General features: G+C 42.0%; 1 protein-coding gene across 1 annotated transcript; it reads left to right on the forward strand.

Moving 5' to 3' along the window:
• Nucleotides 1-4: 4 nt before the first annotated feature.
• PGAP3 (Per1-like protein PGAP3) lies at nt 5-26,947 on the forward strand. The gene is made up of 8 exons (XM_089544100.1): nt 5-676; nt 3,815-3,967; nt 6,153-6,215; nt 8,975-9,036; nt 10,626-10,762; nt 13,960-14,161; nt 15,514-15,687; nt 21,741-26,947. Exons 1-8 carry the CDS (start codon nt 305-307, stop codon nt 21,811-21,813), a joined length of 1,236 nt encoding a protein of 411 aa, XP_089400226.1. The 5' UTR covers nt 5-304; the 3' UTR covers nt 21,814-26,947.
• The last annotated feature ends 383 nt before the right edge of the window (nt 26,948-27,330 follow it).

Below are 27,330 nucleotides of genomic sequence, written 5' to 3' on the forward strand. Positions count from 1 at the left end.
GAAAGTGAAAATAAAGGAAGAATCCACACCAATGACTACTGCATCATTCGCGCATTGGCAGTGCCTGTGCTAACTTGTCGTTGCGGATTTAGGGCTGGCCAGTACAATTCTACGAGATTTGATGCTGCGCTCGCGCAGTTCCCCGTGTCACGCGTGAGGCAGAAATGACATCACGTGGCTCAGCTAGTCTTTCGTGTAGAACAGGGCGGAACAGGGCGGAAGTGGTGGAACTTGCATTGCCGGAGCAGCTATCGGTACTACGTCGAGGAGGAGTGCCGCGCACAATCAGCTGCCGACAGTTCAGATGCTGATAAGATGGGGAGGACTACGACGGTCAGACAGTTTTTTGTTTCCTGAAGTGATGAGCGGACCTGCGCGCACAGGCGGTCTCACCCGCTTTGCGGTGGCCGTATCCTTGGCTGTGCTACTGCTCTGCTCGTTCGACGTCGGTTCTGCATCACCGGGCGATCAGAGTGCCGAGTACAAATCTTGCTTGCGACGATGCCGCGGTGCCAACTGCACGCTCGAGGGGCAACAAGCGTTTCGCTCCGGCCAGGAGTGGTATATGGCTCTTCTTCTGTGGGACTGTGCCGACGAGTGCCGTCACAACTGCATGTGGCAAGCTGTAGACATGCTCCAGGCCAGCGGCAAGCCCGTGCCCCAGTTTCACGGCAAAGTGCGTGCTGTTTGACAGCTGGCTTCTTGCTTTCCGTGGAAGCCTGCTGCGCCTTGTGTGGTGCGCAAGGACGCGCGCGCAGCTTAAGCGACCTAGGTGGTTTGTTAAGAGTGCATGTGTTTCCTTTTCGTTCGACCGCTTCAGCTGCCTACGCCGCAGGCAGATTGGTTTGTTTCAGGTGTCCACTGATCATGCCCCAATGCCATCGTCAGTGTGCACTCTAGAATGCTTTAAGTGCGTAAGCACTAATCCGATGGCCAACCCCGAGCAAAATCGTCCGTTGTCTGTACCCTTGTCCGCAGTTGGCCTAGCGCGAGCGCACCGTCCCGCGGCACTGCCCGCTCATTGTAGTCTTCTTCGTAGCGCAAATCCGTCCTTTCGCACTGATTCGAATGTAAACATTCTCAGTAGTTTCTTTTCTTTTTTTTTTTAAATGCGCAGCGAGGCATATTGTAAAGGAGCAGAGCTTAAGAAGCTAATTCTGTATGTATCCTTCATGAGTCTGATGCATATATTCAGAGTTTTCATTCGTATTAAGATTTTCTACATCTTAGCCGAATATCCTTGCTGTACGTGCGTAACAAAAAGGTTAAACAGCATTGGGTACCCACTGCTAAACATGCAGATATGTAAGCCAAACTACTGTGCCTATACATTTTAAACTTGGCATACTGATATTTAATCTCTCTACTGGCTCACATTTGCTTATCAACTGCACAAGCACAGAATGAAGCATGGTTCCACGATCAAAGTTTGAACGTCTATGCCGTGTTTATGCACCAACTTATTGCGCTGCCTAAACTCCCAGTACTGCTGACATCAGTGTAGTTAGACCACGAAACACTGCTTTATTAACTTTTGATGAATACTGCCACATGAAAAAATTGACGAAATTTCATCATTTTCAGCGTAAATTGAATGTTATAAATATAATTGCTTTATATGTGCTACTGCAAAAGTATTTTTTACAGTGAGCTCAATGCGGAGTTTCCTTCAGGTTAAATTGCATTTGCCATCAGTGTGTACATCTTTGGGGGATGTTGTGACTGAAAACTACCCATGTAGGCCTGCTATCAAACATAGTGCTGCCTAGGAGAGTGAGTCATGAAGGACAGATGGGCATCCTCTCTTCCACTTTCAGCTGGACAAAAAAGTCTGCACAGTCTACATTTTCTTCTGGGAGGGGGTGCTATCAATGTGATGTCACGGGTGCCGTTTTCTTGTCCAGCGCCCTGCACCAGCAGTGCGGACCAGAGCAGGCAGCGATAATTCCGTTTGACTCTCCAATGTCCTTTCGCAGTGCTCCATAGATAACAAAATGGCAGCTGCTGTGACGTCTGTGAATACTCTGTATACTTGCAGTGCTAAGTGAATAAAAACAGGGCGAAAAGACACAAGACACACATGAGCACCAATTACAAACTATTTAATAGAAAATCATGTGGTAACAAGTGTCTGGTGACAACAGAAACAAACCAGAAAAAAAAAAATTCTAAAGCATCAAGGTCACAAATATCGAGTCAGAAAAGTCACCTTTGTCCGAAAAAGCAACAGAGGCATGTTTACACATTTCAAACAAACTTTCTAAGCTTCTACAGTGTCTATTTTTTCTTTATTTTTGCTTCCTTTAAAGCTTAGTTTGGTTCAGCCATGGCAAGTACCCCCATTCTCTACACTACCTGTGCCAATTTATGTAGACAGGGAATGCTCCCATGCACGCATGATCATTATACCATATTTTAGTCTGTCTGACATACACGTGTTCACGGACTGAGGGTATCTGATAAACCATGTTTGCCACACATTTGCGCACCTCTTGGTATTTTTCTTTTATATTTGCTCTTAGCTTGCTTACAGGGACAAGGGGACAACACCATCTAATTTTTTTCTTAGCAAAAATTGTTTGTGCAGCCCTTTCTAGCTGTGTCGATGTTCGTCCGGCAGCAAAAGGCACGTCTGTGGCTGGGAGAATCACGTTTGAAAATTTTCGTGTCGCTCAATTTAAACTTGTGTCTGCACTGAAAAGGATAAGGATTTGATGATCATCGTTTTGAAGTGAATGGCGGTAGAGCATAGCCTCTGGGATCCGCACAGTACAACTGTGAATGCACCACACTTCACTTGTGAATTTGGTCAGTCGTGGCAACACCTGGATTTCTTTTTTTAGCCTTCTATAGTGTTTATAAAAGCTCCATTTTCAGTGATTGTAGCACCTCTGTTGTTCATTGTTTGTTGTCAATACAGACCTGTTTCAATTTGTGTCCCTTTAACCCTGTCAGCAGCATTGGACAAACCTTCAAAAGTTTGCATGGGTTTGAAAAGGCACGGGTGATGTTATATGAGCTATTCTTTCTGCATTGTGTAATAGCTGATGAACATAAGGGATCATGTGCATTTACTTTTTCTGCTTATCAAAAGCCTTCCTTGGTTGGTTCGTTTCTTTTGAAATTCTGCAAGAACTTCTCACAAACGCCCGTAATTACATCAGCTTTTGGTAGCAATCGACTGACTGCTTGTGCTACATACGTTCTTTTTGTTCCAGAAATCATTATCGTTTGTTGTCAAGAATCTGTTTGTTGCAGGTGCCCGCTAAAAGCATAAATAGTTTCACTGAGTTGAGTCTTTGGACTAGTGTCCAATGAGCCTACCATTTGAGACAAACTTTCCTGTTTTTGGTTTAAGTGGGGCAATGTGCTCAGTTTTGTCATTCAGCAGTTTCACATGATTCACCTGACCCACTATCTGCACGAACTTGGTCAGGAGCATGTATAGTTGCGCTGTAGTGAAGATAAGGGCCAAGGCATCCTTTCTTGTGTTAGGCAGAGACATCATGTCATTGCCTGTTAACCTGTGCTGAGCAACATACCACAGAATATCTTGTGCTCTTTCTCCTCTAGGAAAACAACTGCCAGTGCCTACTGTTGCAGATTTGATGCCTGTTTCAGTAGGAATAGTTTGTGTAGTTGATCTTTCTTGCAACAGTAGCTGCATTTTTGGCCCGTGCACTGAAATTCGGCACATAATAATCTGGTGTCAGTGTGTCTTGATATGATAACGCCTAGGTTTAATTGTTGGTGGTATGCCTGTGTCGTCTTGCACGCTGTGATCAACTAAACTCAATTTTTATACAACTTGCAGTGGCCGTTTCAAAGGTTTTATGGCATCCAGGAGCCTGCATCAGTTATCTTTTCAATACTGAACGGCATCTGCCACTTATGGATGTGGCGCAAGTTCAGGAAGGTTGTGCCGTCTTCAGCTCCCCACTACATAATTTGGAAAGGGCAGGCAGTGGTAAGCATACTTGTGTAATTAGCCTGGCAGTAGTGAACCTTTATTTAGCTGTGTGACAGGTAAATGCATGTGTCCATGGGGTGTATTTGTTTTGGGCTTACCTTCTTGACATGCAATCAGCCACATTAGTGTCACATAGATTTTGTGCTCAAAAAAAAGGTGCGAGGGCAAAGACATTGGTTGTCATTTGTAATCGGTGAAGATTGTTAATCATTGGACTGCACAGTGAGATTTGCTGCCATCATTTCTTTGAATACTAATAAGCAATGAGACGGCAGATGCGACATATTATTCTATACACATTACCGAAGTAAATGCTTCCTGTAATTTCCAATAACCAACACGATCTCTTGTTCCAGGTACATTTTTCCTGAAGCTCTTTTTTTTGTTGCTACCATTATCACTGTTTTTTGCATGGTGTAGATTACCATGTTAGGTGGCAATGGTTAGTTTATTCTTGCTTTAAATTGTACAGGAAGTTTGACCAGCGCATCTTTTTATTAAAGTGGCTTTGTAGCTCTTCCTGTACCATAGTATCACATATGGGGTATTTCCAAGCAGTATATGCCCAAGCTGCAAAAACTCTGAAGCTGCAAAGCTTCAAAACCACAGTGGGTGACACTACCAAATTTAGACAAGTGTGCAGGACAGCTAAGCTAGGAAGTGTCAGCTTTTTTTTGTGTGTGGGCATGTCAGGTCTCAGAACGAGAAATGCAGAGTACACAGGAGTAACATTTGACTGAGGTTGATAGTTTACTGAATAGGTCTTATTTGTGTATGGGCCCTTCTCAAATCTAATTTATATTATGCCTGTGCATAAATTACATTTATTCAGTAAATTGTCAGTTGAAGTTGAGCATTTGATCCGTGTAGCCTGTGTTCTTACTCTGTCATGTTTTTCTGATGCACTGGCATTATGCTCACAGTTCTAGCGACCAACTAGCCCATTTTGCTGTTTGCGACGTCCATGTTGTTGTGTATATTTAAGTGCCTATTATGCTGTGATTTATCTTAAACACAGAGCTGAGAATGAGAGCTTTATTACCACACGTGGTGAATGCAGTTGAGAGTGAGCTTTTACCCTGCTCCCATCAGTAGAGAGAGGCATGAGACTGGGACATTACCAAGTGGTTTTCTTGTGTCCTCTTCCCAGGTGTTGACAATTATATCAGTTTAGCAGAAGGAACTAAAGTGAACTTGGGCATATTTTAAGGGGCAGAGTGTGGCAAAATAATTATTTTTTAAATGCAGGTGCAATCCTTTTAGTTTTTCTTGTGCAGAAACAACCTGCGAGAATTGCCTAATTTGTTTGGTGTTTTTAATTTACCACCATACAAAATAGCAGATTTACAGTACCATTCATGTGGCTTGCTTCTATCAATTTCATAGCTAGCAAGCAGGTACAGTAAGTTTAAGGATTCACAGTTGAAGCTTGGATTCATCATCTTGCGAATTACACCTGCCTGTGAACACTGTTGGTGCGATTATGTTTTATATTGTGTTCTAACTCATTTGTTCTTGGAAGTTTTCTGGGTTGCTGTGAGCTTTGTGGCAGTGTGCTTGGTATAACAATGCGTCATGAGAGGTGCACTTTATGTATGAATTTCAATGGGTGTATGGGAATGAACTAACTTTTTTCTTGGCAAAAACTGTTGAAAAAATTTTCATAAAGATTGCAAACAAAAATAGTATATTATAGTTTTATTGCACGGAAACAAAATGAAGGCTGGAAACCTTCTTAGCCTTAGGAACATTGAGATGTATGAGATTGTATTTCACTTGTAACATTAATAGAAGTGAGAGTTATGGCAGTTGCTAAATGCTTATGGTGGAGGATCTCAGTGCAGAATTTTCCCACCACATGTAGCAACAAATAATTGCCTGTTATTGACGCATTTTGAAACTTGTAAGGTGAAGAAGAAGAAAGCACACCTTGAAGGGGAGTATAAAACAGTGAAATAATTGCACAAAATTTGAAAAAAAAAGATTAATGCATAAAATTGCATGAAACTGCACGAAAGGAAGGGAAGTTTTCCTTGACATTTTCCTCATTATACATGAGCAATTCTTTTGTTATTTGTGATTGCACTCCGTTTTAGTCAAAACTTCTATGTTTGGATTGAATGAATTTATGAATCTGCAGGCAACAGAAGAAACATTGCTGTTGTGTTTTGTTCTCTTTCAGTTGTCAATTAATGCCTGGTTCTGGTCTGCTGTCTTTCATGCTAGGGACACTCCACTTACTGAGGTAACTCATTTCTATCACGAAACTTTTTGGGGTTTGTAACTTTAAAGACGATTGAGATAAATGTCCTGTATGTCAGAAGTCAGTAAAGCAGATATGTGGCCGAGTTTGTACGTGTTCATTTTTGCTCACAGCGCAAGAAAGACTGGACGAATGACAAAAGTATGACACAAAAAAGCGCTGACTGTCAGGGGTGAGCATTTCAGATCAAGCAGGCAGGTTGTGCGCGAACGACTACCCCGCACAATTCATTTCGTGGACAGCGGAGAGACTGCTTAGACAGCTCAAGAATGGGGCTTGGCCAAAAACAGAAAAGAAAAAAAGGCCGACAGTGGTTCCTTACGCACATTGCATGTCTCATGGGCTGAAGAAGGTCACAGGTAGATAGGACATTGATGTTGTGTTTTCTGCCCCGAGGCAATTGAGCACAATGTGTAAACAGGTCGTGCAGGGGCAAGAGGGAAAGGAGGAGGCTTGTCAGGTGCGTTTATCACCATCTATTCCTTGCGAGGTAGGAGTGGTTTATCAGGTCCCCTTTTCATGCGGCGCCATGTGCCTTGGACAAGCTGGAAGGCGTGTTAACAGGAGAGCTAAAGAGCATGAAAACACAAGGAAAAATGACACCCTCTCACATACTGCAGATTTGCATATGTAAGCATGAAAAGGATTGTGAAGAAAGGAGAGCAAAAGGTGACCATGATGCTCAGTTTAAAATTCGATGCAAGAAGTGCAAATGCGTCCCAGATTAGAAGAACACGTGCATCCTGATCCGCCCCAGCCATAAGGTAACGCGCGAGATTATGGAGGCCTTCTACGTTCATCACTAGGGCAAGATGTATATCAGCAGTCCTTTCGTTGCAGTGTCTGAGAGGGAATTGAGATATCTGTCCTCCCATGTGTCTTTTAGGTAACTTTCTGGTTACAATTTCTTTCAAAGCCTACATATGTGTTTTGTTCTTCAATAAACTCGGTTGATAGCACTTGTTCGTGTCTTACTTTCGTCATTCGTTCTGCATTTCTTGTGTTGTGAGCAAAAATGTTAGAATTCAAAAGCCACCCATCCCTGTGGCTTAGTGGCTCTCGGCTGTTGGACCTAATCCCGGCTACGATGGCCACATTTCAATGGAGGTGAAATGCCAAAGATGCCCATGTGCTGAGTGTTGCAGGTTAAAACACTTTGTATGGTCGAAGTTGAAGACTATAGACACCAAATTTTTGCTTGCATGTTTTCTTCTTTTAACAATGGATTAGGCATTGGTATACACGAAGTACTCCGTGGTATTCACCTACCACCACTAAATAATTTATAATTTAATTTCTGACTGTTACATGCAGTTGAACTTCACAATGAAAAAATGGCAACATAACTGTGATACATTGTTTGTTGCTACTCTAAGTCTTAAAGCAGGCTGGTTTAAGTGGTTTAATAAGATGAAACTGTGTCAGCATTTTTATTGCAGTTTTTTGTTCCTCACGTGGCTTAAAGTTCAACTGTACTTCACAGCCATTGTTAAGTTGATGAATGAAACCAAAACAGCATCAGAGAAGAAAACCAATTATAAATTATTTAGTTGTCATAGGCGAATGCCACACAGTGATCCATGTATTCCATTATCTAACAAATCATTTGAAAGAAAAAAAAAACAGCAATAAAATTAGGTTTCTATAGTCATTTATTCTGGAGCCCCGTACCACAGTATCTTTTGTAGTCCATGTGCAGCTTTCGGACATTAAACCACACATACCATACCAAAATTCACGAGCATTGCTGCAAGTGAGACAAAAAAATTGGTGAAATGGAGTGGAGTATAATAAACACATTCTAGCTTTAATGGGAATCTCTCTGAATGGGAACTGGTATGGCAGCAAAATAGTTTGTTTTTCTGCGCGGTTACCTTCCTGTGCACACGTAAGCTGTGTTACCAATCTTCTTTTGTAAGTCAGCAGGTTGCAGTGGCAGTGTTAATGCGTGAAGAGCGGAATGTACGGAGGAGTGCTGACTGCCATTAATTTCCGCCTTGCTCAGCACTGAACTGTGACCAGCGGAAAGGAAAATGGCCCAACACATGACGAGAGAGAGATGAATGGAGGGAGGGAAAGGCTGTGGATAAACTGGGTGTAGCGATACACAGTTGTTTGCAAAGGTGAACTAGAATTTTTAAAAACAGGCTTTTTGAGAAATAGTGGTGGCGTCTGCAGCATTGTATGCCAGTGTTGGATAGCATCCGGAAAACTGGTGAATCCTGTTAGCTGTTAGGGTGGGTGGTTAATTAATTTCTTTTGCTGAAATGGCCTCTATGCTATATGCATGTACAGGCGCGGCCATTAGTAAACGGAGCACGCTATTGCGTTCGAAGTGCAAGTACGCTTTCTTCATTGGTAATGAAGAAGCGTTGTTTGTCTACAAGAAAGCCCACCAACCTCCGCTAGCAGGATGCGCGCACCACTGCTGGAAATTTCAATTAGGTGACGCGTGAAAAATATTCGAAGACAGTCGCGTGCTCCGTTTACTCTTGTCCGCGCCTGTACACAAAAGCCATGTGCATATAGCGTTCTGTCATTGTTCGCTCATATGCGGTAGTCTACTGCCGAAGAGCAGTCAGGGTTGGACATCTGACTGTTCTGCCTGCTAAAACACAGCTCGAGCAGTGAACATAGCTCGCGTTTGAGAGTGGCAATAAATTGGCTGTTCACAAATTTTTTTCTTGATCATTAAAAACTAATTGCCTTTTGTAAACTTCTTTCTTTTTCATTTTGTGCAGAAGCTTGATTACTACTGTGCCTTTTCCGTGGTGCTCTACTCACTCTACAGTTTATGCATGAGGTAAGCAGTAAAACTGCATAGGCCAGAAGAAAATCTTTCACTAGATGGCGAATTTTGTAAGGAACTTGGTTAGGCTGTGCTTTATTGTGCTTTTCTTGTCTTCTCTCTTGTGGACTGTTGCGAATTCATATATTGATTTTTAAACATCTGTTCTGTTCTTTTTGAAATGGCCTTATTACAGCTGCTTTGCATTTCTAGCTGTACTTCTTGAGAATTTGTCAACATTGTGGAATATTTGTGTTTTCTTTGCTAAACTGGCATCTTCTTTTTGTGTGACCACCATGATTTAGAGGTATATTGGAAACAGGGAAAATGTGCAATTGACACCCTGTGAAATCATAGCCACCTTACATTGTTAAAGGAGTAGACATGTTAAAATTTTCACTTTGATTTCTTCTTTGCAGTAATGCTTATGCGTCCACTGACGAGGAATCACATTTAAGGATTTACTTACAAGCTCCTAAATATTCTCTTTTGAAGCAGGTTTTTTTTCCCTCTTCTGTATTATTTTACTTCTCATGTGCTGGAACCTCGAGTACAAGCTAATAATAACAATGTGATAAAAAAGGTTGGATGGCAAGGCATAACGTGTTATGATTTTGGAAGCTTGAAAGGCACAGCAGTGCACAGATCGATGAAGTCTGATTGCTTTCGTCATTGGCACCATCACCGATGCTGTGGTGTGTGGTGAAGCCTGGATGGTGCCATGGCTCTAATCGATCACTGTTTCAGAGTGCTGTACAAAAAAAACTTTGCGTGCTTTATTTTCAAGCTTCTTAAATTCTCAAGAAACTGTTCAGCCTCTTCTTTTCTTTTTAGTGCTGCTATTGCCACAGCAAATATGTCAATGGCACAAAGGATTTGCAATGAGGAAATTAGGCCATGTACCTTATTTTATTTCTCTCTTGTAAGCTATGCGCCATCTCACAAGTCGTTTTCAGCGCTGTGAAGCCTGTGGCGATCTGATCCAAAACTTGTTCCTCCCTTCCCCTCACTTCGGGACTGGTGGCTTCATTCCTGGGAAGTAAAGAGCACTAGTGTCCAGCATCTGCGTGCAAAAGACTCGGCTGACTTAGTGGACGCCATGTTTATGAATGGCGATGCATTGCAGCAAGTCTCCGCAGTGCTATGTTCGTGGGGACTTCCTCTGCTAATCTAACCAGTAAATGAAACGCTCACTATATTTTCAAAACACCATTCTGAACCACATTTTCAGTTACTGCAATAAATGTTTGAAAAATAGTCACAACACTGCTCAGATATTTGAGGGACTATTTGTTCTCTTCCTTGGCCTTGATTGTACGAGAGAGCTCTACCTTTCACAGTGCTGCAAACAGTTTGTGAGATCAAGTACAGCTAAGGTACAGTTATAAGTAGTGAATGAAGCCTATGCTTGAAGGTACAAATAAATTAGATGTTTTTCAAAACCAGGCAGACGGGCAGCATTTGCCCATATGCTTGTTGCACATAGTATCATGTTGGAACAATGGACCAGTGTAAAGTTTACATGTTTGTAGTTCATGGCTAACTGTTGGGGCTGTTGTGCAATTTGGGGCATCTTAACTTACCCTTGCTATTACCTCTTACAGGGTTCTTGGAACAAAAAATTTGTGGCTGTCCGTATCAGTGACCATGCCTTTTGCGGCCTTCTTTGTCTACCATATCCAGTACTTAAACTTTGTGCATTTTGACTATGGGTACAACATGAAAGCCAATGTGATTACAGGCAAGTATGTCAATCTCAGCCCACAAGATGTTGTACTGTCAAACAAGCTGAAAATTTTTTTTTGTGCTGGCTTGTTAGCATTCTTAGTGACAGCTCGTTAAGGTGCGTCTGCAGTATATGGGTGTATGCTAGTACGGCTTTCACATACAATTTTAGCATGTTACGAGGCTACAGTGGTAGTAACTGCATATACATCTGCTTCAAATGCATCTGTCAAGTTTTTTGATGAACTTGTAAGACTTCCATCATTAAACATATTTTTCCTGTAAAATATCAATGGATATAATCCAGCACCTGGACAGAAACATTACTGTTTTGTCTCCTATCATTGGACTCAGCCAAACAGCAAGTGGCTTTTATGCATTTCGGCTTTGTGCCCTTGAACATGTTCTTTTAACCTTTCTCCCATAACCTGTTCTTTTCTTTAATTTCTCTACAGGTTGGTGTGTTGTAGTCACACGCCAGGCAGTTCATATATCTTGGTTCTTTAAGCTGCCAGATTGTGCAGATCATGGTTAAGGCTGAATGTGCTGATTGGTTTTACTTGTTTTGTTCACTTTATTTTGTTTCATTCACAAGTACTTATAGGTTTAAAGATTTATTTCTCAACTGGTAGCATTATTCATTAGGTCGCTAATTTTCTCTAGTGCAAAATTTTAAATTCTGTGAATTGAGATCAAAGAATCTGCGAAATTGAACAGAAGACATTAGATAATGCTTCAGAATGCACTTCGCACTATATTCAGAACCAAGATATCAATATTGTGTGAATTTTCTTTCCCGAGCTTTTCAGGGTAGTTAAAGTGACCTTCACTAACATGCTAAAAAGCAACAATGAGAAGCCAGCTTCTCGGCATACTTGGGTCAAAGCGCTCTGCATGCAAATGCGCAAAGGAGAAGGCTGTGGAAAGGAGGCAGTGAGGGCTGGTGAGAAAGAGAAAGCACTGAAAAAGTTAAGTGGATTAGAGAAAGCAAGGAACGACCAGTGGGTGCAGGTCTGGGCAGCGCAAAAAAACACTGAATAGTGGCAGCATGGCATGAAGGTGGCTGCGTGAATACAAGTTATCAAGTGCTAGCCTTTGCTTGATTATAGTGCATGCATCTGAAGTGTTGCCTCTTAAATATTTTGATGCAGCTGCTGCTTCCATATTTCAGCATGTCATCTACAACTGCAGTGTAATCATAATATCTCTTTTAATGCCGTGACGTTAAAGGTCCCGTCCAGCTGAAAACCTGGTGTTGGTGGTGGGTTGAGAAGGCTACTTGCCACCAAGGTCATGTGACATTATGATGTCGCCACAATCTACCCACCGGATTGTGAGCAAACTATCCACAGAGCGGCAGGTGGCAGTTAAATTAATGATTTGTTGAGAGAGGTCACATGACCTTGCGACATCATAACATGGCCACCATGGTGGGTTGTTGGCTATCTGCCCTCCATGACAGGTGGCCATGAAATTCGTTCAAATAAATTTAATGCAGTTGCCACCTGCCCACCTTGGTGCTGTGCATGAGCCTCATGGAGCTTGGGAAGAGCAATCTTGCAAGTCCCACTGTTGGCTGTGTTTAAAACAGCCACCTGCCGGGGGAGTGGTGCATTCCTTAAGAGGAGAAATGCGGGTATTGAAATGGTAAAAAAAGATGTGAAAAATTTTGATTTTTCAAAAATGGCATATTCAGGTTCAATACACTCAAAGTACTTACCTACAAAGTTTCAAGGTATAATTCAACCTCCTACTACTAAAAATTCGATATACTTGACGCCTCTAAAGTGCCAAAACAGTGATCTCGAAGCAAAGTGTAGCAGAACTTTGTGTCCGTCGCTTTTCTCAACCGCATTCCCGATGGCCACCATCTTGGTCTTGTTCGAAAGCTGGCGCTCTTCCCTACATCCCGGCATTACTCACTATTGTGACATCCTTTTAGAAGGTCTGCATTTTGCTGTTTTCTGAGGCCTCTACAATGACCTCTGAGTGGCTGGCGCACATTTCAAATGCAATTCTCTAAACTTCGTCTTTTTTGCCAACGTGACTAGCCTTACAGAAATTTCAAGGCGAAAGCCTTTAATGCCTCATCGTTGTCGACAGAAGGTTGTTAGCAGAGGTGTCACGCTTCTGTAATCGTGCCAACTGTGGCCTCTCCTCTGCGCAGCGGCTCAACCTCCTCCCCTCCTTAGCTACCGGCTTGCCAGTGGGGGGTGCAGCTGTGCATAGCAACCGTGACGTCACACAGCAGCGGTAGAACGAGCGCGCGCGCATCAGCAGTGGCAGCTGCATCGCTGCTGCTTCGCCTGACGTCTCCTTGCAGTCGAGTGAGCGAGACGCATGGCTCCAAAGCGGCCCAGTGATTCCGCGCCAAGCACACTTTAGAATTTCCAAAGTGTCTTCGATAATTTTTTTTGTAATATTCTTATAGTGCAGTTCCAATTCTGATTAATCCTATACTTTTGAATCAAGAAAGGAGTAAACTGTGGGGCTGTGTAATCTTTTATGGCCAAATCGAACATGTCAAGTTTTGTCAACAGTAACTACGTTGTCAACTACGTTCTTTGCCCCTCCGGACATCCAGTGCTTCAACAGTGCTTAAGTTCCCCACTTTGCACATCAGCAACAAACTGTGTGTACTGGGTACGTTTAACAAAACCTGTGCTTTCACATGTCTGCACAAGACTATTTTCGCTGTGGACATCTAGCATGTGCATCAGCTGAGCTCCACTGTTTGTAGTTAGTACATGGACATACCTCCCAGTGTGTGTGTGTGTGTGTGTGTGTGTGTGTGTGTGTGTGTGTGTGTGTGTGTGTGTGTGTGTGTGTGTGTGTGTGTGTGTGTGCGTGCGCGCGTGTGTGTGTGCGCGTGCGTGCGTGTGTGTGTGCGCGCGTGTGCGCGCGTGCATGCGTGTGTGTGTGAGAGAGAGAGAACATAAATTGCTATATGTATGTGCTGTGGAGATGGTATATTTCTCTCCTCTATTATTTGATCCATAGCCCTTCAATGTGGCCCTTTTATTTCCCATTGATCATTGTTCAGATGCTGTGCAGGTATGTCAGTTCTTTTTTTTTCATGTTCATTTATTTTGCGGCTAGCACCTCCTTTTTTCTCCTTTCGTTTTTATTTCATATATGTAATAAACAAACAAACCACTGTCATTACCATGCTTATGCACATTGGGCACCATCGTGATTGTTGTTTGTGTCCAGGGCTGCTCAACTCAATTGGTTGGCTTGGCTGGTGCTGGCAGCATAGACGCCGTGGCTATGTGTGGAGAGGCACCGTTGTGGTACTCATGTTGGATGCGCTGCTCTTGCTGGAGTTGGGCGACTTCCCTCCATGGCGGTTTCTGGTCGATGCCCATGCCCTCTGGCACCTGGGAACGGCTCCGCTGCCTCTCCTGTGGTACAGGTATGATGTTCACATAGCCACCATGATGTTTCAGATGCATTATTAATAACGGAGCGCCTTTTCCTGACTTCATTGCAATATTTAGGAGCACTGGAAATGAAAAAAAATGGATCATTTTAAAAATTTTAGACCAGAGCTTGTTGCTACTGGAGGCTGAGCTTATAACCCTTGCACAGAGTTTGTGCCACCTTTTAATTGTTACTAATTTCATTTTACCTTTGATATTGTATTAGCTGGGTGAAAAGATATGTAGGAACACACAGTATATCGGCTCATTTATAAAACAGCTTGAAAGGTGAATAACAAGTGCCACCGCAGTGGCTTAGTAGTTATGATGCTCAGCTGCTGACCCAAGCGATGTGGGTTCGATCCCAGCTGCGATGGTCGAATTTCAATGGAGGCGGAATTCTAGAAACCCGTGTACTGTGCGACGTGCACGTTAAAGAACCCCAGGTGGTCGAAATTTCCGAAGCCCTTCACTACGGCGTCCCTCATAGCCTGAGTCACTTTCAGACATTAAAACCCCCTTAAACTGAATAACAACTACTATGGAGAAACTTTATATAGATGTCGACTTTTTACTGATTTTATAGTACATTTTAAAACTACAGGACGGGGTAGTCAATGCTGGTCTCTCTTGATTTTTGTGAAGGCCAAAACAGAGTCGACACTTATGTCATCTGGTTCTTTACTCGTCCTTCACCTTGCATTCAATTTTTCAGCTGCAATGCTTGGCAGCATCACTGTGGAGTTTATGCAAGATTATTCTGTGGTAGTGTAAGCCTGGTTTGTAATAAGGTCTCTTTTAGTTGAGGTTTCTTTATTTATTTACTGTTACGTTTAACTGTTTTATCATATACTACCCACTAAAAAAGCTGTATGGGTCACCAAAGCTATAATAGTAAACAAGGTGCTATGATTGACCAGCTGTGAAAGAATCGGCATTGTAGTGTGACATGTTCTTATGACGAGTGTTGAGTGAGTGCATTTTATTAGTCATTTACATAGGCCTGCATGGCAGCTTTGCTTTTGACTGCAAATCCAAGTGGGATGTTACACTCATCGTGCTACACAACATGACATGTAGCGCCCTGAGTCACGTAACCACTGCTGCAAATTCCTATGGTATTTCATTCACAAATGTTTGAACTGCAAGATAACCCTGTGAGGTCATTTTGGAGCACTGAAGCTTAGAAATATTGATTTAATGAAACTTGCTACTTGATACTATTTTCAGCTGCAAGTACAACTTAGTTATATTAAGGTTGGACTCTACTAACTTGGTGCATAGACAGAAAAGATGCACACAAAAAGTGTGAGCTTAAATCTCTCCATTCCTCGTCTCCATCCAGGTTTTTAATTGATGACAGCCTATATGAGCTACGCAAGGTACAAAATGCTGGAAAGGCTACAAACGGATCTCGCCACTGGCTCTTGCTGGGCACAGAGGAGCCACGAGAAGGTCTTCAAGTTGGTAGTGAAAAGCTTGCCTCAGGCCAGTGCACATCTTGCAAGACCCATGAAGAGTGAGTACTAGTGTCTGCATTTTGAAACTGAAATTTAGCGTCGTTGTTGTTGGGAGGGTGGAGGCAAAACTATAGTCGAGGGAATTTTTGTGTTCAACACAGCACAATTCTTGGTAGGTTTGACATAGGTTTTGGTGTTGCATAATACTGTGGAAATGTTTTGCTGTAATGTTTCAAGACTGCTTCTTTACAGACATTACAGAGCAGAGCTTTACACATCTGCTTGTGCTGTTAACTTGTAGGATGCATCAATTATTTTCAGTTTGGTATTCGGTGCATCAAAACTGACCATATCTGTAACAACAGGGTACCTTGCATTTGTTTAAAGGGACACTGAGGGTAGCATCTTTTCTTCTTAGTAAAAATCGATTCTGTGCCTCATTCTACGTTGGGTTGGCGTTTGTCGAGCAGCAGAAGACGCATTTATCGCCAGGAAAACTGGAATAAAACTTTTTCAAACTCATGACTTCCATACCGAAAAGGACTCCGTAATCGATGTATAGAAGTGAATGGCGGTGCTGCCTAGCTCTCAGGATCCATGTGCATAAGTCTATCTTGATGCACTACAGTTTGCTTGCGAAAATGGCTGGTGGCAGCAGTGTGTGTATTTCATTTGTTTTATTTATTTAGAACATACTGCTGTCTTGGAAGGCGAAGCAGGTGGGAAGATTCAGATTACAGCATATTATCAGTGCTTTGGAAAACATACTTGAAACATGTGCCGGGTTCAAGAGAAGCAGTCTCTAAAAAATGACATGGCGTAACGACTTACCAAGTGCAGAAAAAAGAGTACAATCAGCAATACAAAAAAATATTATAGGACAATGCATCAATAGATCAGGTTTACACAAAAAAAATAGACGATAAACGATTTCTTAACTTCCTCTAGTTTATAAAGGCTCTGTTTTCAGTGAAAGCAGCATTTTTGTCATTAGAATGCAGTAATATATCTATACAGGCCATCATATCCTCAGTGCACCTTTAAGACCAGTTGTTGCTGAAAGTGTTCCAAAATATTTCTCAAATCCCTGAAAACCAGGGCTATGCAGCTTCTGTTCTTTTATTTTATACCCATCAGAATAGGCTGACCAGTGGCTTCATTTTGGCAGCAACTGCCTTATTCCAGCCATCTTTTTTTCTCAAAAAAAAAAAAAAAAAAGCTTCCAATACTTTTTGTAATAACCTGTTTGTATTACAAAGTGGCATGTCTGCTTCGCTTTCCTTTTTCTGTGCATCGTCAAATAGGTTTATGTGGTTGCTTGATCAGTGCCCAAAGCAGGAGACCATTGGCATTGGCAATACTGACATTTAAATTGATAGCACTGGGAACCATGTGGTGAGGGAAGTGAGAATTTTGCTTAATGAGATAGCGACATCATCCACTCATTAGTGAAATCCAATTCTGGCCCTTTCAGCACCTTTAGTAGGCAAGTGTTAAGAAAAATGCTGCTCATTGAATGTCTACAGCACAGGAGAAGGATGCAGTGTGTTGCGCAGCTTCATATCTAGTTTTACCTGGATGTTTGGGTGTGTCAGTCAGGTAGGTTTTGTGCATATGCATGCTTGAATGTGCACTGTGCTGGAAGACACACAGATAATGATGGACTCAGTTGCTGTCATCTGTACTGTGCTTCACCTAGCCAGGCAGATTTCAGTCAGAATTGTTTACCTTAAATAAATCTCCTTAACTTGTGCAGCTTCTGCCTGTGCTCAGAGGTACTGTGAAAATATGATGTTCTTCAATTAATTTTTTGACTGCAGGGAAGGTAGTGTATTCTAAAACTGTGATGGCTAATTTGTGCAAGCTTTTAAAGGGGCTCTCAATAAAGGTGTGGTATGCCTGCAACATTAAAGGACGCTGCTTCAGGAATATCCTACAGCAAGAATTTTTTTTAATGTGCTTTGTAGAAGCTGACTTATCGGTAGTAAAAATTTCAATTTCAGTGCCTTCGCACCTTTCCCTCTCCTCTCGTCACCTTTTGCATGCTTAAAGGTAGGCGCTCCTCCACCGGCCCAAACACCTTTGCGCTCGGAAATTCCCCGGGGCCAACGCTGCTGACTGGTCGTGGCCATGGTAGCTGTGTGATGCCTGAAGGAATCTAGCCAATAGCCATCTCTGAACAGAATACACAGTAGAGTGCGGCATAGGAGGGCGTGAGCATGGTAAAGTCACTGGAAAGGGCTTGCCAACATTTGAGCACAATTATGGGCTCTACTGCGTGTAGAAGTGCATTATTTGGCTCAGGTGTTCATGGCGAGAGAATGCAGTGATTGAGAGAGTTTATGTGCTCGTCTCAGGAGGTGTTTCAGAGCCCCTTTAAGATGCAGCAGCACATAGTTTGGAGCCATTCTACAGTGCTTTCTATTTTTTCTGATGGCTGCTTGTTACTTGTGCTGCAATGTTATGCATTGTTGAGTATAGCATAATCGATGAATTGATTTATTGGAATAATTGTTACCAGAATGAAAATATATGCATGTGCAGGCATGCATTGTATGTCCCAGCTGAAACAATTTTCAAAGCATCAGAAGAAAGTTTGCATTCATGGGTACCGTAAGAACTCATGCAAATGCACTTAAAGGGCAACTCTTAGGGGGGTTACCATATATTAATGAAACTCATACTGCAGATTTTCCTCTCGTTCCTGATTACATCCACCAGGTTTGGCAGCCATGTGACATTTCATTCTGGTTCAAATAGATTCAGAAGTTTACCATTCTTGTGGCCTCAATTCAAATGATTGCTGTGGGTAACACTGCATATTTGATGTCACAAATATTCTCCGCATGTTAATACCCGCTTCCTGATTAAGTAACAAAATTTTCAGGCTTGGACTAAGTCTTGTCTGGCATTTTGTGAAATGATTCATCATTTTCAGTCACTATCTCAGCCTTTCAATGCGCGTACAAATGTCTTTCTAGCAATGCTTTTGATGTCATCGCTGTGTTGCACAAAGCATCATTCCTGGCTATGGACAGAATTTCGCTTTCAGTTTGTTGTTTTCGATGTTCTAAAATGGTTCCACTCAATATTTGGAAACACGATTTGTTGTGGTGAAGTGAGCAGACTCTAGGAGCATGATATGGCTATCAACTCAATGCTCAAAAAAACCCTTGGAATTACCCTTTAAGGCCCTGCTTGGCTAACCTGCTGACGTTGCTGTGATGTGTATTCCTACTGTGCGCTGATGGACAGTCTTTTTGAGGTAAAAGGTTGGGGTGTATGAATAGTAAGTACGTTTTGAAACTGGATCGAATACAAATAATGTATCTTTACTACCTAATCGAATATGAATTGAATAGTGGGAGAATGGAATAGTGGGAGAACCGAATGAAAAATGAATCAAATATTTTTATGAATATTCCCTAGTTGTGCAGATATTTAATGAGTACTCATGTGCAACGTCGAGTGCTGCTTTCGCAGTTACACCTTTCTGTCTTGCGGGGGATGAGGGTCTTAGAAACTTGGCATGCAGGTATATCATAGATTGCTGATTTCAAATATGCATTTAGATTTTAAATCTCACCTGGAAGGAAATATATAGCAAAATAACATCTCAATTAGTGTATTTCTTACGTACCTTTATGATAATTTCTCAGTTCAGAACACCTTTTTTAAGAATATATGTACAAAGGTCCTTCACACATCCTAAATCATTCCTTTTTCCTTTAAACGTGAAAGATTAGCAATTCGGTCGAGTATGAGTTAACTACTGCCACGCTGTTTTTTTTTTTTTAGACTTCGTTATTTATTTATGGTCAACAAATTGTTAACTTTAGGATGTACGATGGGCCTTTGCAAATGTCTGCTTGTTCTTAAAAAAGCTTTTTTTTTAACTGATAAGTTGCCCTATAGGCCCATAAGAAATGACGTAGTAATTAGGAAATGTTACATGTTATTTTTCCATATATTTCCTTCCAAGTGAGGTAGTTAAAATCTAAATACATATTTGAAATCAGCATTTTATGACATACCTGCTTGCTAAACTTCAGCAAGATATGGTAACAAACAAAAAATTTTGTTTTTTGTTTGTTACCATCACCCATTAAGAGACTGCACTCTGATCTCCATTAGGGAGTTCCAATACGAAGTCGGGGTTTTAATTTTATCATTATAAAGTTATGCACATAGGGGAAGTACCTTTTGCTGTTGATAACGGAAAAGAATAATCTGGTGCCACATCTCAGTACATAAGACGGGTGAGAGCTATTTATGAGGCATGGCCTCAGAGGTCTAAGGCCAGGTTTGCTGAACCTTCCTGGGCTCTGTTGTGTCATGCAATCTCTGAGGCCTATGAGGATTGTGAACACCGCCACATGAACGGACCGCACCACAGCTCTGAATCCTCCATCCTGCACATATGATACCGATGTGGCAGCATGGTACGTGGCATGTGTGGTCCCTTTTTTTTTTTTTCAATAATAAGTGAAAGAAAAATATGGCAGACGTTATTCGAACTTGGCACCAATTATTCTGAACATACACTAGTCGATTCATTCGAATAACCGAATAGGAGAATATTTAATTTGGTTTTTGAAATTCCCGAATATTCACGTACCCCTAGTAAAAGGAATTCTGCTGTAATTAACTACATGGCTGAACAAAAAGCTAGCCTAATTGTTAAGTACACTTTCAATGCCTATCAGAGTACCCCAGATTGTCGAGATTAATCCGGAGCCCTCCACTGCTGCATTCCCCAGTAACCCACAGTGTTGTTTTGGCATGTAAAAATGCATCAATCAACACATGGCTACCTACCATTAACTTTTTCGTACTAAAGGAAATGACCTGGTTACTGAAAGGAAGTGGATTGGCTGGAGCTTGTAAATTTTCAGTGAAAAGAATTAGCACATGTTGCATGAGGGAATACTTGGTAGTTTGAAGCCTTTAATGGAGTAATGTTAAAAAATAATGACTGGAAATGCCGGAAGCACGGAAATGACACCAGCAGGTCAGTCAGAAGCTTGCATGCCTCTGCACTGTTTTAAATTGTGCCGAGAGCAGATGTAGCTCATCCGCAACTGAAGCTTATTCGAAGCAAAAGTACAGTAATGCTTACCAGGTGGTCCAGTTTGAATGGGATTGTGAACTGGACAGTTTGAATGCATTCATTATTTGACTGTAGCTTGATGGATGGGGAATGAAAAAAAGAAGAGGGGCCATCCGTTTGTGTTCAAGTTGAATAATGACCAGCTTCAACGGTGGCTTCTTGTTTGTTGCTGTAAGCTTTTTGTGCTTATTTTCCATGATGCACTGCAGCCCTTTTGCAGCATTAGATGCATGGCAGACTTTCTCTGGGATGAAGGGTGTTGCTGTCAGTATACATTGTAATGAGAAAACTGTTTCAGTTGCTGTGATCACCTAACATAACATCAGCTGGACTTGTTTAAGCAGGTGATTTTGATACTGTACCTCGTGCGGTAATGCAGTCAGGGCATACCTTGCCCTGCACAGGGACATAGGCCACATTGGCTGGTGAGTGGGTACTGTCTAGGAAGCACTAGTCTGGCTGGCCATCGGAAAGGGGCAAGTTTCACAGTTCCCACTGTGTTGCACTGATACAGTTGACCAGAGGGATTTGACTGCAGGAGGCATATATAAATGGACAATACAGAGTATAGGTATGACGGGACGTGAGGAAATGGAACAAGCATAGTGCATCTGTTTTGTGTTATTTTCCTGTGTCCGAACGTATTTGCCAAGTTTCGTCTGTTTCTTTGAGCACACGCCAACTAGCCGGAATGAACATCCTCTTGACAGTCATTCCACTGATGGATGGAATGGAGTTTTGGATTAGCAAAACTTAACTTGTACCGCACAGAATCAAAGCGGATAAGAAGACATTCACTTATTGACGCCATTGATTTGTACTAGAGGCGCGAGATGATCAGCAGATGAGTTCATGGTCTCTTTTAGTTTTGAATTACGCGAAGCATTTTCTACAGTGGCCATGTATGTCCTTACGTGCTGAAGTAAGGTGCAAAACTGCTGTGCTGCAAAGTTGGTCATTTGCCCTTTTGTTCACTGAAATGGCCCGTCTATTCACTTCTAGATTCGTCGTCAAGGCCAGTGTTCATGTCACACAAAATGGCAACAGCATCGGGGACTGTGCAAAGTGTGTATGACCAACCCAGCCCATGGCACGCCACATTTTTACACTGCCTTGTTCTTTGTCTTTGTGTCACCAAATGCAAAGGAAACCACTGAAAAGAAGCTTGGTGCCATGTTGTGCTGTAGCTGCTGATGGAGCATGGTGGTAGTGCTTTACAAGGGCACTTTTCATGTTCAAAGATGAAGGTGACAGGCACCATGAATTTGTATTTTTATTTTGCCAGAGTTCACGAGTGGAGAATGTACAAGACGAATTATGTTCACTGTTTTGATTCCTTTACTGTAGCTATCAAGCATAGTGAACAGATTGTCATACAAGCTGACTCGAGGCAAAGCACATTTGAGATTGCTTTTTGCAAGCTTTGTGTTTTATATGTACGTCAAGTAACGTTTCATTCTAGCTGTTTCTTGAGAAATTCGAATATGCTAGTGGCATATATGGTCTAGAATCTGGGCCCATATTCTAAATTTTGTCCTTGGGAGATTGATCGTTCCAGTGTTTGATACCCTGAAGCATTCACTGGCTGACTGAAACAGCAGAAGTGCATGTGGCACCCTGCTACAATGCAAACCATCATTGGACAAGCCGTGTGAAAATTGGCATGCTTCACCTCTGAAACAGCCTCTTGCTGTATGACCTGCGACTTTTTGTAGAAGCTGTAGGCTGCATTGTCAACAGTCATGGAAGCACACGAGTTCTGGAACGGTCACTTGCGGTGTCGAAGCAGCTTAGATGCCACTGCGCATCTGCAGCAGCTGGGCTCAAAAGCAACCACTAAAAAATTTGCTTATTTTGTTAATGAGCAAAATTATATTTCCTGAAGTATATTATCAGGATGATGATATTCATTTACAAAAGTGGTTTATGCAGCTTCAGCAAGTTTCAGGCTTTCTTTCCCATGGGCACAGGTGATGCAACTGCACCACTTAATTTTTCATTGTAACTGAGAGCCACAGCCACTTCCGCTGCTCCAGCCAGTCATTGAGCACTTCAAGTCTCTCGCGGGAACAAAAGTCAGTGCAGCGCCTTTCTTTTATGCCCAAGAAAGCAAACAAAAAAAAGCAGGCATGTTGCGACTTACTAGCACAGTAGCCATAAAAATGCACAGTAAATCTTAAAAGTTGGTTGCATAATATATAGCTGTTTCGCAGCTTTAGCATAAATTAAATTCATGATTTTGCAGCAACACATCCATAGTCTCGGCCGCTGCGGTGGCTCAGTGGTTATGGTGCTCGGTTGCTGACCCGAAAGACGCTGGTTCGATCTTGGCAATGGCGATCACATTTCGATGCGGACAAAATGCTAGAGGCCCGTGTACTCTGCTCTGTCAGTGCATGTTAAAGGACCCTAGGTGGTCAAAATTATCGGGAGGCCTCCACTGCAGCGTCCCTCATAGCCCGAGTCGTTTTGGGACATTAAGCCCCATAAACCAAACCAAACATCCATAGTTTCTACAGTATTTACGACACTTGGTTTTTAGGGTTAGCAACAAAGCTGCAGTTATTTTCTGACAGAACTACTGAAGGGAAATGGTGACGTGAAACTTGGACAGTTTTTCTTCTTTATGCTTGGAGCTCTATTTTCTTTTTGTGTTTGTTTTAAAGAGTGCTAATCCTCTTTAAAGCAGTAAGTGTGAACCAGAAAATATACTTTATTTTGTGATTGCTGAAGTTGCTAGTGAGGATATACTTTGTGTTTAATCAAGTTGCAGGTGGCTACTTACACAATGGGCAATCCTCTCTTCTTGTCAGCCTTGCTCTAAATCACTGCCAATAACAGCACACTGCATGGGTAGCAGTAGGTTGTCAACTGAGCACTTAAAGGCGATCCTCAGCTGGGTGGGGATAGCTGCTTTGGCGAGCATTGTAGGTAGTGTGTATGAAGCCAGGACAATCTGTTGAATTTTAAACTAAAGGATTGTAGCTTCCCGAGAAAAGGTAACAAATGCTACCATGAAAGAGTAGTAATTCATAGAGTTGAACAATGAAGATGCGTACGTGTAGTTGTGCCAACACTTTTTCACATCTGTACTTGCAGAAAGCACCCTCTGAGCTTTGTTGTTGGTCGCCTAACACAATATGGCATGTGCTGTTTGAGGTGGTCTGTGTTTAAATAAAAGTTGTTTATGGCCCACAAAAGAACAAACAGCATAAGTAAGGAAGAGCAGCTGTGTGAAATTTAGGCGTGATGAGTGCACTTTCCGAACCCTTAAAGCAGTAGAAGATTGGGTCAGTCATTGAAGGTGCTTTAATGTTCCAGGCAAATGTTCAAGAATTCCTTTGTTTTCAGTGATATATAGTAGCTGCATTTTAAAAGCTTGCCTTGCTGCCATGAAACCCATGCACAATTACTTTGAAGTGTTCAGGGGAATTTCCCAAGGCAGCATAAATTTCATGTTATTCCCTCATTCAAATCTACTACACTGAGGAAAATGTTTTGCAGTCTCGTGTGTCCCCACTTTGAGTTGACCTTTTCGGCTTTGCCCTGCCAAGTGTTAGCCATGATGGCTTTCTTGTCTGGTGAAGCTACTGCCCTGATGACTTGGTGGTCTGGGGTGTGAATCGGGACCAGGGAGAATTTTCGATCATCTATGGAGACTTGAGAAAGCTTTGCAGATCCCTTTAGTAGTCATATGACAGTGTTCAGGTGTGTGTTAATGGTGGGTATTTTCATGATTCCAAGTTTTCTGTGTGGTCAGAGTTGTGCAAGTTAAGTCCATTATGCTCCTTCATCTTGTCCACTTAATGTGAAGTTTTTTCAGAATTCACAGCACATTGGCCACGAAATCAGTCTTTTCAGATCCTGAAATCTTACTTGCAGAACTGGCTTTATGGTACAGTTTGTGTCATAGAAAGTTATTCAAGCTAGCAGGTGATGTCTTAGCAGACGAGCGCACTGCAGTTATCAGGTACAAACCACTTTTTGTGCATAAGCTGTAGGATTGCTTTGTTGTCTTCTGTAGCTGCAAGCAATAACATGGTTAGCTATGGATCAGCCTCAGCTTCACATCAACATGCATCCCATGATTTCAGCACAGGACGTATGCTCTCTGTTCAATCTGTGAACCTCCCAAGTGGCTGCTAAATAATGTGGCAGCTTTGATGAACATGCCTGAATGTTTCAGCCTTCCATGCTGTTACTGTAGTGTGCCTGAAAGAATAGCAGCCACTGTGCTCAATTTAGTAGACTAAGGGCTTGCCATTTTACGAGTCATCAGCTTTGAAACAACAGCATTCACAACCTATCACTTGTGTTGGCTTCTAAAGAGGCCTTGAAAAATGCAGGCTCTTGAGGGAAAGAAGTTTGCTGCAGTAATGATCTAGCGAACAAAACTTAAAAACCATTTTAAAGTTTTTTTTATAATGAGATGGTGTCTTAGCATATCGACCTCAAGATAATGTTAGTGCATAATTACCACTTGCTAGTTGTCACGTGGAGCGTTTACTTTTGAAGTGGCCATTGTCAGTGCAGCAATTCGCTAATTCTCCGCAGAAATTGTTGCGACCCTTAAAATGCATGGTTTTCAGCTGAAATAATAATTGAGCATTGCTGTTAAAAGTAGGTGTCGGGCTCCAGGCAAGCAAGCAAGCAAAATGTAAGAGTTTTGCGCACTAGTTTCTTTAGCAGGTTATTCAGAATGTTATTCACCCTACTAACAAATGATTAATACAAAATGCTGTCATAATAAGCTTGCTACACAGAGTTGCTCTGGATACGGGAACAGGATGTCCTTCCAACTCCATGAAAAGGATGCTTTAGGAGGCAGAACTCTGCCGCGATCAGAAAACACATAATCAACCAGTTTCTTGGCAAGGGCTCTTATTCTATCCTCTTGACGAATGTGTGACGAATGTGACTGCAGTTTCAGCATTTCACCGTTCTTCCTTAGCTCTTCTATGCCACTAAAAATCTGTACGAATTACGTATCTTAATGTGCAGACAGAACAAATTTTTTTTTAATCTACTTACACATTTGCTGCTCTCCACAAGTTTTTACTGGTTGTGCTGAAGGACAAAGGTCTGTCCACAGCGAGTGAAGCTTGAGACTGGATTAGAGGCCATGCAGCGAACTTCCTAAAGTTGCTTGCAGATTACACATTAAAAGCACTACATGAGTTTTTAAATTGACATATTCCTACTTTGTAAAAGTGCTGTTCTGCTTCTTGATTTCATTGACCAATTCTTATTGTACTGCAATATCTGTGTTTCTGAAACAGCAACAGTGTGTTTGATGTTTTGTATCCCAGAGTGGAGAACTTCTGTTTTAGCTCATTCCATAAACCAAAAAAGTGGCCGCATACTTGGGACATGCAGACAGCATTTTCAAGAACTTTTGTATTCTTGCATTTTTTCTTGCAGTCATTGAGAACAGCTTCTAATGTTCTAGTGCTTACTGGTTGCACATTTGTGCGAGAGATCAAAGCACATGTAAGCACAGACAAATTGGTCGTGCACTTACCGTGGCCTGTAAACCTGTCTCGACAGTTATGCTTGTCGTAGAACACCCATGTCCTGTGGATGTGCAAGAGAAGTACCATGTGCCTTGTCTGTTTGCCTCACGAGATCAAAGATTGTCTCCTGCATGGATTTGCTGCACTTGTAATTACATTCCGGAATGTTTGTTGTTTACCATTGCCATCGTTATCTGCATGCAGTGTGTGAGCGTGAAGGCATGCATGTGTACATTTTTGCCAGGGTTAGAAAAATTGTTAACTTTACTGTCCCTCTATGGCATATCTTGTTGCAGTGTGAAGTCCTCAGCAGTAACATAAAATGTTGTTCTGGTGTGTGCGTCAGCGAAGATTATTTGCTTGTTAAGTAGGTGGATGGTGTTTTGGTAAACTTTTTTTTCCAGTGAGTGACAAAAAAATGTTAGCTGTGATTGTGAACGTTTTCTCTAGTCATCCACTTTCACAAGTCATCATTCATTCCATCTGAAAACTCAATGGCTAGTAAACCTAGTAGCTTACGTCTGTGTGTATACACATGTGAATAATAATAGGCATGTGCGCAATGCCAGCTTGTTTTCTATTTTTCATGTTCCAAGGTAGCAGTACACACATGCTTTGTAAGGGTATTTAGTGTATTTCTAGGCTCTGCTTACCTCGTATTTTGAATATTAATAAAGGCCTTTATGCAGCTTTGAACTCCTTATGCAGTTTTTGTGCATGCTTGTTTAAATAGAGAGAACTGTCATGTTTCCTGTGCATCTCAACCAATGTAAAGCCATAGCATTGGCATAGTGGATCCGACAAAAAATTCCAATGCAAAAACACGACGGGCATTAGGCACTGTCCCACTTTAGCCACAGGCCAAAGAGAAAAGGCAGCAGCTACTGCTACAGCAGTGCTTAAACTTTATCAATACACTCTGTACAAGTTTAGCAGACATTCCACTGCAGTTTTACAATTTGAATATTGAATAACTGAAATGGTAAGTCAGCATTACGATTGCGCTCAAGTGCAAAATCACTGGTCGCAGTACTTGTGTAATTGTACGTATTGTTACATGCTAGGAATGTAATAGCGGA

This window comes from Amblyomma mixtum, chromosome 5 (genome assembly GCF_055824585.1).
Source record: "Amblyomma mixtum isolate Tamu chromosome 5, ASM5582458v1, whole genome shotgun sequence".
In the NCBI taxonomy this organism is placed as follows: Eukaryota; Metazoa; Arthropoda; class Arachnida; order Ixodida; family Ixodidae; genus Amblyomma; species Amblyomma mixtum.

Excerpts from the sequence above, each read along its gene's own strand:
- PGAP3 (XM_089544100.1), top strand. The coding sequence starts at position 305 with ATGCTGATAAGATGGGGAGGACTACGACGGTCAGACAGTTTTTTGTTT. Across the intron at positions 677-3,814 it reads TGCCCCAGTTTCACGGCAAA|TGGCCGTTTCAAAGGTTTTA; the intron begins GTGCGTGCTGTT and ends TACAACTTGCAG. Across the intron at positions 15,688-21,740 it reads TCTTGCAAGACCCATGAAGA|ATTCGTCGTCAAGGCCAGTG; the intron begins GTGAGTACTAGT and ends ATTCACTTCTAG.